This window comes from Piliocolobus tephrosceles, chromosome 4 (assembly GCF_002776525.5).
Source record: "Piliocolobus tephrosceles isolate RC106 chromosome 4, ASM277652v3, whole genome shotgun sequence".
NCBI classification, from domain to species: Eukaryota; Metazoa; Chordata; class Mammalia; order Primates; family Cercopithecidae; genus Piliocolobus; species Piliocolobus tephrosceles.
The window spans coordinates 62,530,250-62,546,113 of record NC_045437.1 but is presented as its reverse complement, the minus strand read 5'-3'; the positions used below and the strand labels follow the sequence as shown (position 1 = coordinate 62,546,113).

Here is a 15,864-nt window from a genome sequence, read left to right as displayed (position 1 = left end):
CCGTTGAGTGTAACGATCTAAAACTATCTTACGGGAGATGTTACAGCAGTTTTCAAAACATTGAGCTAATATGAAATCCGGACTGTTTAAAACTTCTCTGATCTAACCTGTTTACGCAGTTAACATTATATCTGGGAAAGGGGTTTTCGTTTTACCTAGTCTCAAGAAGTCAATGGAATTTTTCTGTAAATAGTTCAGGCTTTTGTCTAAATATGTGAAGACTGACAAGATTACCTCCGTGAGAATCCGTACTCCCCAGCCCTAACTTCCCCCCTCCTTAATCATGTTTCACAAAGTAAATCTACAGACGTTCCTCCTGGGTTTTGGGAGATTCCCCATCCTAAACAAACCAGCTGGAGGAAAGGCAAGGAAGGAAGAAATAAACGCAACACAGAAGCTCTCCTCAGTTGACAAAAGGTCAAAAATCATTAACATGTAAATGTTGCTTTTTCCATCCCAAAGCACCTTCTCACGTAGAGTCCAGGAACTAGGGGCAGCCCGGCCCTGCAGGGGTGGGGACAGAGGGAACCCGGCCGGTGGCCCGACCCTGCAGGGAAGAAGGACGTGCGGCGAGAAGCACTGGATTCGGGGAGGGCCGACCTGGCCGAGGGTGACATTGCCGAGCATTTCCTGGCACAGCGCTAGTCCCTTCCCTAAACGCGCTCTATGTGGTCCTGTACGCGACTGTCTTTCCCAAAGGCAGTCAAGGAAAAACTACTAAAGATCGACCAGGGCACCCCCTTCCTTTCCTCCCCACCACGGTTTCTCAGAGGCTGTGGGGACTTGGTGCGGGTAGGGGGTAGTTGTCCCAAATGAGCAGCTTAAGGATGTAACGTATTACAGAAAACTTTGAAGTTTTGTTATTTGTAGCACAGGGATAGGAGTGGGACAATAGAGAAGGAGTGCTTTCTTTTCAAAAGAAAACAAAAACAAAACTTTTATTTTTCTGGTCCGCGGCAGCCTGCCTGCTAAACGTTGACTTGCTTTCGCTTTGCAGCAGGCGACGGTCCCGGGCGCCACCTGCGCGTCGGTGGGAGGCTGGTCCGCGCCTGGGTCCCTCGACGCCCACTGCAAACGGCAATGCGAATGACAGACTGTAAACCCTCTCGCCTGCGTCCCTTTCAAGCACCAGAAACCCAAGTCGGAACTAATTCTGTCTTTCGGAATCCGCAACTCCCTTCCGGCGAGCTCCCGCGGAACCGGGCCGAGATTGCGGAGAGGAAGCCGCGCGGCGCTACCGCCAAGGCTCCTCCTGTCGCCGGTGAGGCCGGGACTACCTGGCGGCGCGGCGCGCGCAGCGCTGAGTTCAGAGCACCCCTGCCCCCTCCCTCTCCTAGTCCACCTCGTCCGCCCGCCCTCTCGCCCGGCCGAGAGCACAGCCCACTCCCTCCCACCTGGGGCCGCCGGGCCGCCCTCCGCCCGCACCTCGCCGCAGGCCGGACCCAGCGCGCCGGCCAGTCGGTCACTCCAGGCCAGGCGCCCGGCGGGCCGCGCTCACGCAGTTGGCGCAGGAGGCCTTACGCTAGCGGCGCAGTGCCCGCCCCCTGCGCTCTCCCCGCCCCCTCCCTCCCTCGCAGGGGCCGAGCGAATGTAGCCCGCGAGAGAAAATGGCGGCGGCGGCGGGGAATCGCGCCTCGTCGTCTGGATTCCCGGGCGCCGGGGCTGCAAGCCCTGAGGCGGGCGGCGGCGGAGGGACCCTCAAGGCGAGCAGCGCGCCCGCGGCGGCCGCGGGACTGCTGCGGGAGGCGGGCAGCGGGGGCCGCGAGCGGGCGGACTGGCGGCGGCGGCAGCTGCGCAAAGTGCGGAGTGTGGAGCTGGACCAGCTGCCTGAGCCGCCGCTCTTCCTTACCGCCTCACCGCCGACCTCCTCGACTTCCCCGTCGCCGGAGCCCGCGGACGCAGCGGGGAGTGGGACCGGCTTCCAGCCTGTGGCGGTGCCGCCGCCCCACGGAGCCGCGAGCCGCGGCGGCGCCCACCCTGCCGAGCCAGTGGCCGCGCCGGACAGCGGCGCCTCGAGTCCCGCAGCGGCCGAGCCCGGGGAGAAGCGGGCGCCCGCCGCCGAGCCACCTCCTGCAGCGGCCCCCGCCGGGTGAGCAGCGCGGCCGGGGCGCCGCGGGGACTTGGGAGCTGGCGGAGGGCAATGAATGAACCCCGGGCACCATGCACGGCGTCCCGGGGCTCAGCGCAGTGAGGCTACGCGCCGCTTGCCGGGACCCGCGCGCCTGAGCACCCCCCGACCCCTCCGGAGTCGGGCGGCGCCCCGGACCCAGAGCCTGGGGGACCGGACGGGGACGTGCGGAAGAGTTTGTTATTGTTTGCAGACATGTGACAGGCGTGCGAGCCTCTCTGCGGGGAACCGTTGCGAAAAGGTGTAGGGGGCCACGGCTGGCTTTGTGGGACTCCTGGAATTGGGGCTCTCCGAGGAGCCCGGAGCTGGGGCACGGCCCTGCGGCGGCGCCCCCGGACGGGTGTCCCCGGGGCAAAGGCATTGGGGGCGAGGCCCGAGTCTGCGGCGGGCGGTGGTCGGAAAAGGGGCGGGGTGGGTGGGAAGCCCGAGGTCGGGTGGGGGACTGAGAGGGCCGAAGAGAAAGTATCAGGTCCCAGCGGCCGTGACAGGCAGAGCCCCTCGGCCCGCCCGGGACTCGAGACCCTAGGCAGGTATCGCGGGCCAGGCCCGGACGCAGGCGGCGCGCCCCCAGCGCCGGCCGCAGGGTTGGAGGAGGACGGCTCCGTAACGCCTGTCAAAGCGGTGCGGCGGGAGGCTGCACACTCGCAGGGGCTTGCAGTCTTTTAGGAAGTGCGGTTTGTCTAATTGCGGCCCCCAAGGGGCTCTGAGTGTTCCTGGGAATGTGAACTGCACTGCTAAGTCACTTGAGTGACTTCTCTTTGGAGTTCGAATTTGGCCTTTGAAGTTTGCATTTGGCGGAGTGGTGTAAGAGCCAGGACCGGATGTGTCAGCCATTCAGTTTCAAAGCAGTGGTGACTGCTCCCCGCAGCCCCTCCGGCTTGGTGCGCAGACCACGGCGCGGGTGCGGTGCTTCCTGCTCGGTGCCCCGGCGCGGCCGCCCGCTGAATTCCAGGGGCCACAGTGCGGTGGGCTTCGGTTCAGATGCGTCTTCTGGTGCATATGAAGTACAGTATGTGTAAGGTAATTTAGACCAGCGGTTTATTGGCCTCGCCCATTTTTGGCTACTGGAAATTTTTATGTTAAAGGAAATTATTTTAAGTGTGACAGCTACGCCCTTGTTTGCTTTTTAAAAATCTGATTAACGTATGCAAAGCACAAAGTCTTGATGGGTATTTTGAGTTGCTGGAAATGTTTTTGTGATAGTCCCTCGTTGCCCTGTAGAATTCCCTGACCTTTATTATGAGAATAAAGCGTGTCATTTTGTGAGACGAATTTGACAGTAGGAGTCCTTGGTTTGGATTAATTATCTAAAGTGCTCTGGCATTTTTTGTGCACTTGATTATTTGCTTAAAATCATGATCCATTTAATATTTAGATGTCCCCTTCCTCCCCCCAAAAACTAAAAAACATGCTCCGCACTGTGCCATGGCATTACTGAGACGAAAGGAGATTTGTGACTGATAACAGTTTTCTGTGCACTTGTACATGTAATTCTTAAAAGAGTTATGAACCTCTATAGTTTTCCTGTTTCTGTGCAGATTGTATTAAAACTTAACTAGAATAATTATTTGAAGGCAACTTTTACTTTAAATGAACTCCAGATAAAAATTTTTGACCCCAAATCTAAGAAATTAATTGTATCTAAGGAGACCTAACTTTTTGGATACAATAAATAATTTAGCAAACGTCAGCATTCTAGTCCTCTTAATGAGCTGTGAATATAGTAGAAGAGCATCCACTGTAAAAATAATGTACTGAAATTGTTTAGTGTTGTCTCGACACAAAAAAAAGAGGTCTAAGGTGGCGGCAGATAGAATTTAGGGACTAAGTAATCTATGCTTAGTATTTGCGTTTTATAACCGAAGTTTTTTCAAACCCTTAGCTTAAGGTGTAGGTTATAATTGCACAGTATAAGAAAATAATGGGCTAGTAAGAATAATCTTTTTTTAAAAAAATTATTTTTGCTAGTCAGAATGCTGCTGTTTTATCCGAAATGTCATATGTAAAGATTTCATTTATAGTAAAATGTTGATTCCCTAACCTTATGAACTATTATAGTGAATTTTTTTCCCTTAACAATGGGGTTGAAATTCATTTGAATCTGTTGGTGTAAGACTTTGTGGGGAGAGTGCTTGTATCTTATTTGTGTGTGTATTTTGTGTTGCATGTTGGTTATGATACATTATTACTTACCATTTAAATTAAAGCTTTAGAAAAAAACCCCTTGTTTATAGCCAACTCAGTAAAATGTCAGTTGAACTTAATGTTTTACTTTTTTTTTGACAGTTGTTACATTCATACTTCCAAGAGGAAAATCTAAGATTTTGAAATATTTGAGAATTCTGTGATTTTTTTTAATTTTAGAATTTCCTTCTGATCTTTGGATGTAGAAAATACACTTTGAATTAGAAGTTATATAAATAATACTCATATTTAAATAGAAGATTTTAAGTTTGTCCCTCTTTTTCAGGATAATAGCTGAAATCAGTGAAAGCGCCTGTAAGTGGCGCCCAAGGGTTTGGAATTTTTCCTTATGTTACAGAATTTAGGGGCTTTTTCTTCCTATTTACTGTCTTTGAAGAAAAATTACAGTGTTACTCTCCATTGAACAGCCTATTGTGAGTTTGGTGGATATAATTACCCCATCCTGTTTTTGTAACTTAAAAAACCAAACTATCAATTTGCTGGCCCCTTGAAAGAACAAGATATGCTGTACTTGTTAATGTTAGTTTTTGTTTAAAACTAAAGATATTTCACAGGCTGCTTTTATATCCTCATATAGCCCTCAGATTTCACTTCCTTTTTAAAGCTGTTAGGCTAAAAATATAATTTAGTGACCTTTTAGTAAAGAGGAGTTATAAGAGCGTTATTACCAAAAAATTACTCTTAAAATATTAAGTTGGTGACTTTATAAAAGTAAAAGTAGTCACATAAGTTAGTCTTCCATGAATTTGTAAGGTTTTAGTTAAGAATGGTCTCAATTTCATTTTAAATCAGGTAAGAAAATTAATGCATTCTTCAAAGATGAACCTTATTAAATAAAATTCTGGAAGAGAAGTATCAGAGCTAGAATTGTTGCCAACTTTTATTTTCTTTTCATATCTGATTTTGGCAAGAATGACTGGTTAACCAACATTCCTTAATATATGATTTCCAATGCAGTATAATAACTCCATTTTGTTAGATATGAAAAACAGGAAGTAGCCCTGTTCATTGGTATTCTTTTACGACTTCCATAGCACCTCGAGCATAATATGTTGCATGTTTTAGAAATGGCCACTGAGTTGTCAACTTGCAGATTTCAAAATGTGGGAAGAAAGGAGTGTTCTTTTGCTTTCAACAAGAGCGAAAAAAAAAAAAAAAACTAGCTACAGCTTGCCTAGGCTGAGTCGGCTAATCAGTCCTTGACACTGCCTGTGTGCATCCCAAAGGAGGAAATGATGGAGTGGCAAGTTAGTTAATGGGGAATGGATTACCATGAGGAAAAATATGGGACATTCAGAAATGCTCTCAGTTAGAAAGCACCACTTGCCTTTTGTACTCTAGTCATCTTCTTGGGTTGAGGGCTATCTCTTATACAGAAGGCAATGGGAAAATGTGTCATGGAAAAGTAGTAGTCTCTAGAGGCTGCTTAGGAACTGCATGTATATTACACCTTTAATCTTGGAATTCTTTGCTTCTATCAAATATATCAAGTATAGACATGGTTGTTTCCCTAGTCCTAGCCTCTCTTTATATCCTAAGTTAAAAGCTTAAGCAACTTAAAGATGTAAATGGTAGAATATTAATGTGAGGAAATGTGTAAGATTAGGAGTAACCCAAAATCGTCTTTAAGAAATTATTTAAGAACATGTTTAATCATGAAAGAAATAATCAAGGCCAGAATTAGTAGATGGTTCATTGCAAAGCGTGAGATTAGTCAGGTACTCTTTTCAGATTGCAAAAATATAGTAGAATTTTATCTGTGGCTTAAAACATATTCATTGAGCATATGGATATGCCTAGATACCTTTTATATAATCACCTTTTTTGCCTTCTGTGTGTGTGTATAATATCTATTATATGTATTATATATATGTTTATATATAATCTCATTTAATCATCACTGCAGTCCCCTAAGATAGTGTAATTTCTGTTTTCTGGAGGTGCAAACTCATCTGAGATGGTAAAGCCTCGTGATCACAACTAGAAGAAAGCTAGGATTCAATCCCAAGTCAGTCTGACTCCACAGTCCATTTCTTTCCACTACTCTGCTTCTTCTATTTTCTTTTTCAAATTAATAATCAAATTAATTGATTATTTTTAAGGAGAAATTTGTTTTGCAGGCATTCTAATAGATCATGAGCTAGATCTCTACCCTCTGCTAAGTTTGCCAATAGGTATGTTTCTGTAACCTGGCCTTATATATGTAATACAAGTAAACTGTATTTAGATCACCCTATCATGTCAGCCAGAGAGGATTAGTCATTAATGTTGAATGTTTCTTAGATTTATTGATTTGTGCTGTATTAAATCATAAATGAAAGGAGATAAAGAAGCTGAAATTAACATGGTTCATTCATGATAATCACACAGGAAGAGAAACTTTTTAGTATTGCTATACCCTACCCCTTTGTTATTGTTTTAGACTGCATCCGTTTAACATTTATGAACTTCTGCAAGGTAGTGGTCTTGGGTGGTGGAGAAAAAGATTATGAGTGCACAAGCTGTTTCTGTCGGTAGGTTGTAGTATGAACATGTTTCACAATACTGTGTTAAGTGCTATAAGAGAGATGGGGGATACAGAGGGGATACAACATACTAGTTTCAAATTATTTCTGCCTACTCTCATAAGAGGAATATATACAAAACTGCATGTTCAGGCATGATTTTTTTTTCTTGCAAGAGAAAATTAAAAAGGAAATACAGGGAGCAAGAAATTCAACATCTGCTGATGTTAGTTCTGAAATTCAGTCTTTATTATTAGTAACAGCAACTCTACTAGTTATGAAAACAACATGGAGAAATGTAAAATAATGCTCTAGGGCGTAAGATGATCAAGAAGGTAGCCTTGTCTTTATTTACTCTATGGCATGTCATAGGTGATTTAGTTATGTTTGGTACGGAAGGGAATTCTGTATTGTTAGTGATTGAGTCCTTTGGAATATGAGGCTGGTTTGATACAGATGTTAATTTGATCGAGATGTTGTAGAATACTAAGGGGAATTGTTAAAACTCACCAAGTATATAATTCTGCAAGTACACATCAGTCACCTGTGAATTAACTAAGCCATCAGACCTGTTGAAGACTGGAAAAAGTGCCTGGAGCCACATGGTACAGCCTACACAGTACTGTAGTTAGTGCATTAAATAAGTTTATCACCTGTAAGCATAATGATGATGGATAGATGTGTAGTGAGAAGAGGGTCAATACTGGGATGTAGGTGGAAGCTTTGCTCTTGACAGATGTTATCATTACTTTTTTTTATTTTTAAATTAGAAGTGGGTTCTCACTATGTTGCCCGGGCTGGAATCGAACTCCTGGGCCCAGGTGATCTTTCCACATAGCTGGAACTACAGTTGCAAGCCACTGTGTCTGGCTTTACTTTTCTTCATTGCCTAAACAATAATTTAAGTGATCTGTTATCACATAGTCTTCAAACTGGTCTTAGGGCATTCTGAATACTAAATATCAGTTGTTAACAGACCAGGAGTTTTATCTGATTCTTTGCACCATCTCCCAGCATCTAGACTAGTGTCTGGCACCCATGAATATTAGGTGCCCAGAAATGTTAACATGAATTAATTTTCCCAAAGTGGTTAAATTAGTGTTATCTGAAGATTAAAATAACTTAATGTAGTGTGATTTTAATCATGATCTAGCTTAAGACAAGTTTTGAAGGCAAGAAATGTTTTTTAGGAGTTTTTGTACAATGTTTGGTATTTATTTATTTATTTTTGAGACAGAGTCTTGCTCTGTTACCCAGCTTGGAGTGCAGTGGCGCAATCTCTGCTCACTGCAACCTCTGCCTCCTGGGTTCAAGCAGTTCTCCTGCCTAGCCTCTCGAGTAGCTAGCTGGGATTATAGGCATGCCCCACCATGCCCAGTTAATTTTTTATTTTTTTGTAGAGATAGGGTTTCGCCATGTTGGCCAGGCTGGTCTTGAACTCCTGACCTCGAGTGATCCGCCCACCTTGGCCTTCCAAAGTGCTGGGATTACAGGAATGAGCCACTGCACCCAGACCATTGCTTGATGTTTGTTAGCAGTAGTTGGCATTTAACAAGCAGTCATTGATAATATTGACCAATTTTATATTATGTGAGCCTTCTAATAGTGTAGTTACAAAATAATTGGAGCCATACTCAAACTGTCAAATATTGAGAAAATTGAATTCCTGGTATTTGAAAGTGTCTGGTTATTTGAGTTAATTGGTAAACCCTCCTGATTTTCTTCTTAACCATGACACTTCTTCCATGGCGCCCATCTTCATCCTCTTGAACATTGATACTAGAAGATCCCCAGGGTGGTCCGAGGCCTTCTCTCATTCTGTCTTGTCCATCCCCACCCCAGTCTTATTAATGCCCTTAGATCAGTTATGGACCACTTACAAATGATTGCAGAGTTTATTGTCCTAACCATGACCTCTCCTCAAGTCCAGACCTACACCTGGCTATGTGACACCTATGCAGTCAGATGTCTAAAACCAAATTCAAGATCTTCCCTAAACCTTCTCCTAACATGTTCCCTGCTCATTAAATGGCAGAACCAGAACCGAGGAGTCACCCTTGACACCTCCTCCTCTTACCTCCTCAGATTCAGTCCCTCCTTAGGTGCTGGCAGTTTGACCTATTATCACACCCCTAGCCAGGTGCCCATTGTCTCTCATTTCCACTAACTTAGTAGCCTCCTTGCCTGATTCTGTGTCCTTTCTCCTTTGCAGTCTGTTCCAATCTGTTCTCTGTATTAGGTGGCCAGAGTGATCATTTCAAAATGTAAATCTGATCATAACTGTCTCCCTCCAGAAAAGTAAATGTAATTTAATTTTAAGATGTTCAGATGCCTTCCATTTGGATAAAGACCAGGAAATCTTTAACGTGCCTGACCGAGTCCCTGCCTGGTCGGGTCCCTGCATGCTTCTCCAGGCCCATCTCAGCTCACACTTGCCCTTGCTCCATGGCAGGGTTGCCTGCTTTCATTTCCTCAGACTCACTGCCTTCTGCTATAGGGCCCTCACATGCTCTTTCTCCCAGGAACACTGTTTCTCTATAAAGTCAGCTCCTCATTGTTAAAATCTTAAGTCATTGACACTTCCTCAGGGAAGCTTTCCCTGATCCGCCCGGACTGGCTTTGTAGCAGGGTGTCCCTACTGTCAGTGTTGTGCTTGTACATTTGTTACCTCATTTGATGAATGACTGCCTTCCCCAGAAGACCAAAGACTGAGTGGGCAGGGCCTGGACCTAGCACCTAGCAAGATGCCTGGCATAGGGTAGACACTGTGTAAATATTTGTTGAATAAATGAATGAGAGGGATAATGGCATGACATGTTCAAATTAGTGGATCCACGTTTTTCCTGTTTAGTCAGACGTAATTTAGGACATAACTAAAAAGGTGTTAAATGGCAAAAGTCTAGACTATTGGTGTTTCCACATTGTAGATTTGTGATAGACTTATTGAGAGGTATTGGACTTGTAGACATGCCTAGTGCCTCGAGTGAAATAGGACAGCTTAATGTAGTAGAGAGCAAATAGCTATACTGCATGACAACTTTATAGGTAAGAAGAGTCTGCTATGTATATATAATTATTCTGTACTTAATAGGGAGCTAAGAATGTGTGTGTGTGTATATATATGCATTTATATATTCACACATACATCTGTGTGAATGAATATGCACATAAAGGTGTCATGCATTAATATAATTCTTATTTTTAAAGTTCTCAGGATGTCATCTAAACTCAAGATATCATTTTTAGAATTCTTGTTTCGATAACCCTACTTCATCCAAAATTCATTAATTTAATCATAATTCAACTTGGGATAAATAAAAGCTCACATTTGCATTGAAGATAGTATTTGTTAGGCAGTACTCCACGACATTGCAGAAGCCAAGAACCCATGTAACAGAAAACATTTTAAAGTTTACTGTTGGTAAGTAAACCCAGCAGCCTCTCTTATCTGGAACATGAGTTAGCACTAAGAAGTAAGAAAAAATGCTCAAAGCAGCCAAACAACCTGTAACAAAGTATGTGCCTTGAAGCCCTTTGATTTTTTACTTAGAAGAGTTCCCAGGGCATTTGCTCAGGATTGATACTTATTTCAGATGTTGTTCATGCAGTCATGTTAATGTGGTGTTCCTAACATGCAGCAATTAGAAGCAGCCAGTTAGAGGGGGTGGCAGTGTGAGACCTGCAGGAGGCAGGTTCCCCAAAGGCAGCAGTGTTGGCCCACCTGACAGAGGAGAGAGGGAGAAGAGGATGTCAAAACATTACAGTCGGGGCCACCTGGCATTGGTACAGTTAGTTCCACCTGGGTAGCCTCTACCATTTAAAAATATACTCAGTGAAGTTGGGAAGCTTGTAATATAGATTAAGGAAAGTTACTATCCAAGATAGTTATAGAAAGTGTCTTGATCTTTCAGTGGTAAGCCTCTAACTTTTCTGTAAGATGTAGTTCTCTAGCCTTGATGATACTGAATAAATATGTACTTTAGAATTATATAAAATTGGACGCTGCTCACCAGGTGTCTTAACGATTATCTGTGTGGAAAAATCTTTTTTGTTACTGTTGACCTGAGTCATTTTATACCCTGCAGTTTCTTTAAAATGCTTAATAATCACCACTATCACTAATTTACTGATCTTTTCCTTTTTTCCTTTTTTTTTTTTTTTTTTTGAGACGGAGTCTTAAAGATACTGATCTTGTTCCAAGGATCTAGATTCTTCTTCTTCTTCTTCTTTTTTTTTTTTTTTTTTTTGTTTGAGATGGAGTTTCGCTCTTGTTGCCCAGGCTGGAGTGCAATGGCATGATCTCGGCTCACCACAACCTCCACCTCCTGGATTCAGGTGATTCTCCTGCCTCAGCCTCCCGAATAGCTGGGATAACAGGCACCTGCCACCAAGCTCAGCTAATTTTTGTATTTTTAGTAGAGACAGGGTTTCATCATGTTGGCCAGGCTGGTCTTGAACTCCCAACCTCTGGTGATCCACCCGCCTCAGCTTCCCAAAGTGCTGGGATTACAGGTGTGAGCCACTGTGCCCGGCTGGGTCTAGATTCTTAAATAACCAGATTTCAAGTTTTGTACAAAGATTGAAGGAAAGCTAGTCTTTAACCAGAAAGAAAAGGATTTGTCAGGAGATTATCAGCTGTATCTTTGCTGACGTACTGATATTGTGGTGCCTAAGACATCTTGGCTTTTGTGACAGAATCCTGCATACAACTTTCTCCAGGATAGTTCCTCCAGGAGGGACCCCTCTGCCAGGCACTGTGGCAGTCACATGTCCAGGCTGCGTCCCTGCCCTGCTCAGCCTCTTCATCCTTGCATTCAGATCTCCATGTGATTTAGGGTGCCCATCAGGGTAAACACGGCCACTGTCTCTTTAAATGCTGTGCTCTTACTCTTCTGGCTCTCACATCTTCAGCTTCCAATCAGTCACCAGTTCTTATTGTTACCACTCTCCTACTAGCCTGAGAATCCACCCAACTTTCTCCACTGCCATGGCTCCTAACCCACGGTCAGGCCACTGTCAACTCACTGTCAACCTTTTCTTCACCCTCAGAATAAAGTCCAGACTCTGTAACGCAGTTCAGAAACCCCTAGCACTCAGGCCTCTGCTCAATCTCAGCAGTCCCTCAAAACAGTCTGCTGCAGTCATTCGGCACCGTGCTCATAGTTTTAGTCCCTCAACTGACTTCTTTTTTTTTTTTTTTTTTTTAAGAAAACAAATTTTATTTAAAAATTTATTTTATAAAAAGTGTTGGCATGAATACACAGATAAGGCATTTGAAATGGCTTCTCTGGTTGGACTGTTGACCCGCTGAATTCCAGCTCTGTCCTGCAGCTGATCACCTTTTCTCGGCATGCCCAATGCTCTAACCTCTATCTAGAATACTCCTTCCAGCTCCGTGGTGAGGTTTTTTGTTTTGTTTTTATTCTCTTTGCAATAAAGAATTATTGGTATTCCACTAAAAAATAGATGTGGCTTTGTAGAAATCAGTGCTATACTGTGAATTCTGCTGAACTCTGGTTTTAACGTTCCTCGATGTCTGAGTTAGATTTGCTACTTTTAAGCCTTTTTAGTGTTTTTCTCTATCATTGTACATGTAGTCAGGTCTTTCTGAACGACAGTGTTTACAAAGAGATGTTTGTAAAGCACACAGTATTGTAAAGTGAATCAGATTTTCTTATTTTGAGTTAAAAGCTTAGAGGTGTGGTCTCAGGGAAAAAACGTTGCTGCCAACCTACATATTGCCGTCCTTGAGAACAAACCGAGGCCTTCACAGTTCAGGCAACAGATATGCTCAGATACTTCAAGCAGAGAGCTTGATGATGATGTAGGCATCACAAGGTTTATGTCAGCTGCTGGACCTGCACAGACGGGGTCCCAGCAAGCTGACAGGTTGTAGGTGAGCAAGCATGTTAGATGTGCAGGTCACTCACATCCCTTTTTGTCAGATCTGTGGGTGTTCTTTCTTGAGAAATGAGAGGTCAGAGTAGTAAACATGCTAGAGTGAGTGTCTTCAGTCCTGCTATCACTTCTGAGGAGATGTCCATGCCTCCAGGAAACACTCCCAGAGCTGTGAGCCAGGCACCAAGGTGCTGGGGACACAGCAGGAGGGAAGTCTCCATCCTATAGTCACTTGCCTGTGGAGGAGCTTACTTGATGACAAAGACAGTGCAGGCCCCAGTCCACTGGGAGTCAGGGAGGCATCAGGGGGCTTTTTTGGGAAATGTGAGGTGGAGCACCAAGCCAAGTCCTGATAAGTGTGGAGGAGTGAACCAGGTGAAAGGAACTTGCAAGGAGGTTTTGTGGCCTAGGGGTGGGTGGAGAAGACACAGACCCAGAAATCAGCCGTCTTAGGATGGCATGGAGGACTGCAAGTATAGTTCTGGTAACTCGATCAGAGTGGAGGCAGGGTGCAGGGACCAAGCTGGGACACGATGTCTGTCTCTGGCCAGAGAGAGAGCCACGCAGAGCTCTTTGCCTTGTATTGCCACTACTGACCAATCCTTGGATCTCAGCACTTAGGACCAAATAAAAAAGCCTTTGTAATTTGACAGGTAACCACAGAGCGTTAGGAAGTGGGTCAGGAGGCCCCAGGAAGGATTTACATCAGAGCTGGGACAAGACAGTCTGGGGTCACAAATCTGGGAGCTGTGGCTTTTGCACTTCAGTAGCTCCACATAGTTTCAGAGGTTCACAGATTGGGAAGTGTTCTCATGGCAAAATGAATTCCATCCACTGTGGTCCTGAATTTGGTTTTGGAACTACATGTTGACATTTCAGAGACCATACACTGTAGTGATTAAGAACCTGGGTTGGGCCAGGCACAGTGGCTCACGCCCGTAATCCCAACACTTTGGGAGGCCGAGGCGGGTAGATCACCTGAAGTCAGGAATTCGAGACCAGCCTGGTCAACATGATGAAACCTCGTCTCTACTAAAAATACAAAAAAAGAACCTGGGCCCTAGGAATTAGACCTGTTAGCTACTTGGACCCTAGGGAAGTCACTTCTCTGAACCTTGAATTTCTTGTCTCTAAAATGGGATCGTTGGTACCATTTTAGTGGTGCTTTTCTGGATCAAGCACCATTCTTGATCCAGAAAAGTATTCAGTTAATACTAACTATAGATAATAATCTTGCACATAACTATCTATGCTCACTACTTAAACCTTTAACTGTACAGATGAGGATGAGGTTAAGAGCCTCCCCCAAGGTTGCCATGCTACTTACCACTAGGTTAGCAAAGGCAGTTTGTGTAGGTAATGCATCATCTTGATAACAATACATTTTCCCGTTACTTTGAAATGATTTACTAGAAAAATAGAAAATGGCAACTTTCAAAACTCGGTAATATGGGATAAAGCATCTCCTCAGGGCTCATCTCTGTGACCTAATGCAGGTTTATTGGTCTTGTTTTCTCATCTGTGAAAATAAAAGGTTGGTTTACATAATCTCTCAGTTCCCTTCAAGCTCTAGCAACTCTCCAAAAATTTAACTTGGAAATTACTTCTTGTGGCTAAATTTAGCTGTAATTATTGAAACAACAGTTAGTTTTTTGAACTTATAAACTCTTGGAATTTTAAACCTGGGTAACAACTATAAAGAGAAATGCAAATGAAAAGCAGCAAAGGCTTAGAAAAAAGAAATCATATTTGTTAAGCAACATTAAATGATGAGAAAATATGTTTTTAAAAAAGCTTATAACTGCTAGGAGAATATTATTTTACAAATTGTAGAAAATAAGTTAGGTCAGAGTCATTAACATGTTTGTGTTTAGCAAATACTACCTTACTTAGGGGACAGTTTTGAAAATAGCTTTAATTTTTTGACAACCTTGCTATTAAAAGCTATCTTTTTCTTCTCAATGTTAATTGTATAAAGAAGGTACTTTCTTGGATATAACCTCTAAAAAAGCCTCTTCTTTGACTTATTCCTGTGTTTATAAAGACCTTTTTGTAAGTAAACATATGTATGCATCTTTTTTTAAGTTAAAAATGCATCGCTTGGTAAATCATATTGCTTCCTAATTGTGAAAATTCACACTTAATTATATTTTGGGAGCTCTTTTCATGTAATTTGGATAAAGTTGACAGCTACTAGAAAATGCATATGTATTTTGCTGTTAATCCTATTATTTTGGGCTCAAGTTCTAAAAAATTATGACTTTCAAATAGACTTGGAATAAGACTTTAACTGATTTAATCATTGTAATTGAACCAACTTGAAGCGTATTCACACAAACCACCTTGCCTATTGCTGTTTTTCTTTTCTTTCTTTCTTTTTGTTTTTTTTTTTTTTTTGAGACAGGGTCTCACTCCTTAACCCAGGCTGAAGTGCAGTGACACGATTATGACTCACTGCAGCTTCAACTGACCTGGACTCCGTTGATCCTCCCACTTCAGCCTCCCGAGTAGCTGGGACCACAGGCGCATGCCGCCATGCCCAGCTAATTTTTTGTTTGTTTGTTTTGTTTTGTTTTTTTACGGACAGGGTTTCACCATGTTGCATAGGCCGGTCTCCAACTCCTGGGCTCAAGCAATCCACCCGCCTTGGCCTCCCAGAATGCCAGGATTACAGGTGTGAGCCACCATGCCAAGCCCGCATTGCTGTTTTTTATACACAGAACTGAAACTGCTCATAATTCATTGCAGAGCACACGGACATTCAGCAGTAATTACTTTTTGTCTTGGATTCCTGGCAGTAAAGAATGCTTGACCCTTCCTGCTTCTACCCCAACCCATGCTAGTTCTTATTGTTGTGATCAGTTATTAGATATTTATTTGGGGCACTTATTCTGTGCTGCTAGCATGTGATTTCCAGATAAGGCTGTGATCAGGAATAGAGCAAAGTCTTCTGAATCTTGGTCACCTCGGCACCATTCTCTAGCTAGTTGTGACTGATGGTGATACCTGGCTGTACATTTTGTTACCAGTAAATAAGGCAGCTAAGCTGTCATCCGCACAATGCAAACTGAAATCATCCTGCAGTTTTTTAAGTGGATAGTAGGACATTCCCTCCACTGCAAGATGATT

At 43.8% G+C, this 15,864-nt stretch overlaps 1 protein-coding gene across 2 annotated transcripts in view; it reads left to right on the top strand.

Moving 5' to 3' along the window:
- The first annotated feature begins 1,535 nt into the window (after positions 1-1,535).
- Positions 1,536-15,864, top strand: part of MAP3K1 (mitogen-activated protein kinase kinase kinase 1) — a 77,027-nt gene continuing 62,698 nt past the window's right edge. Inside the window, exon 1 of one of the 2 annotated variants that reach the window (XM_023210524.3) lies at positions 1,536-2,089. In XM_023210524.3, coding sequence (XP_023066292.1) covers positions 1,608-2,089 — 482 coding nt within the window. In that variant the 5' untranslated portion in view covers positions 1,536-1,607. Of the gene's footprint in view, positions 2,090-3,002; positions 3,149-15,864 lie in introns of those variants that run through there. The other variant, XM_023210525.3, reaches the window with a different exon arrangement.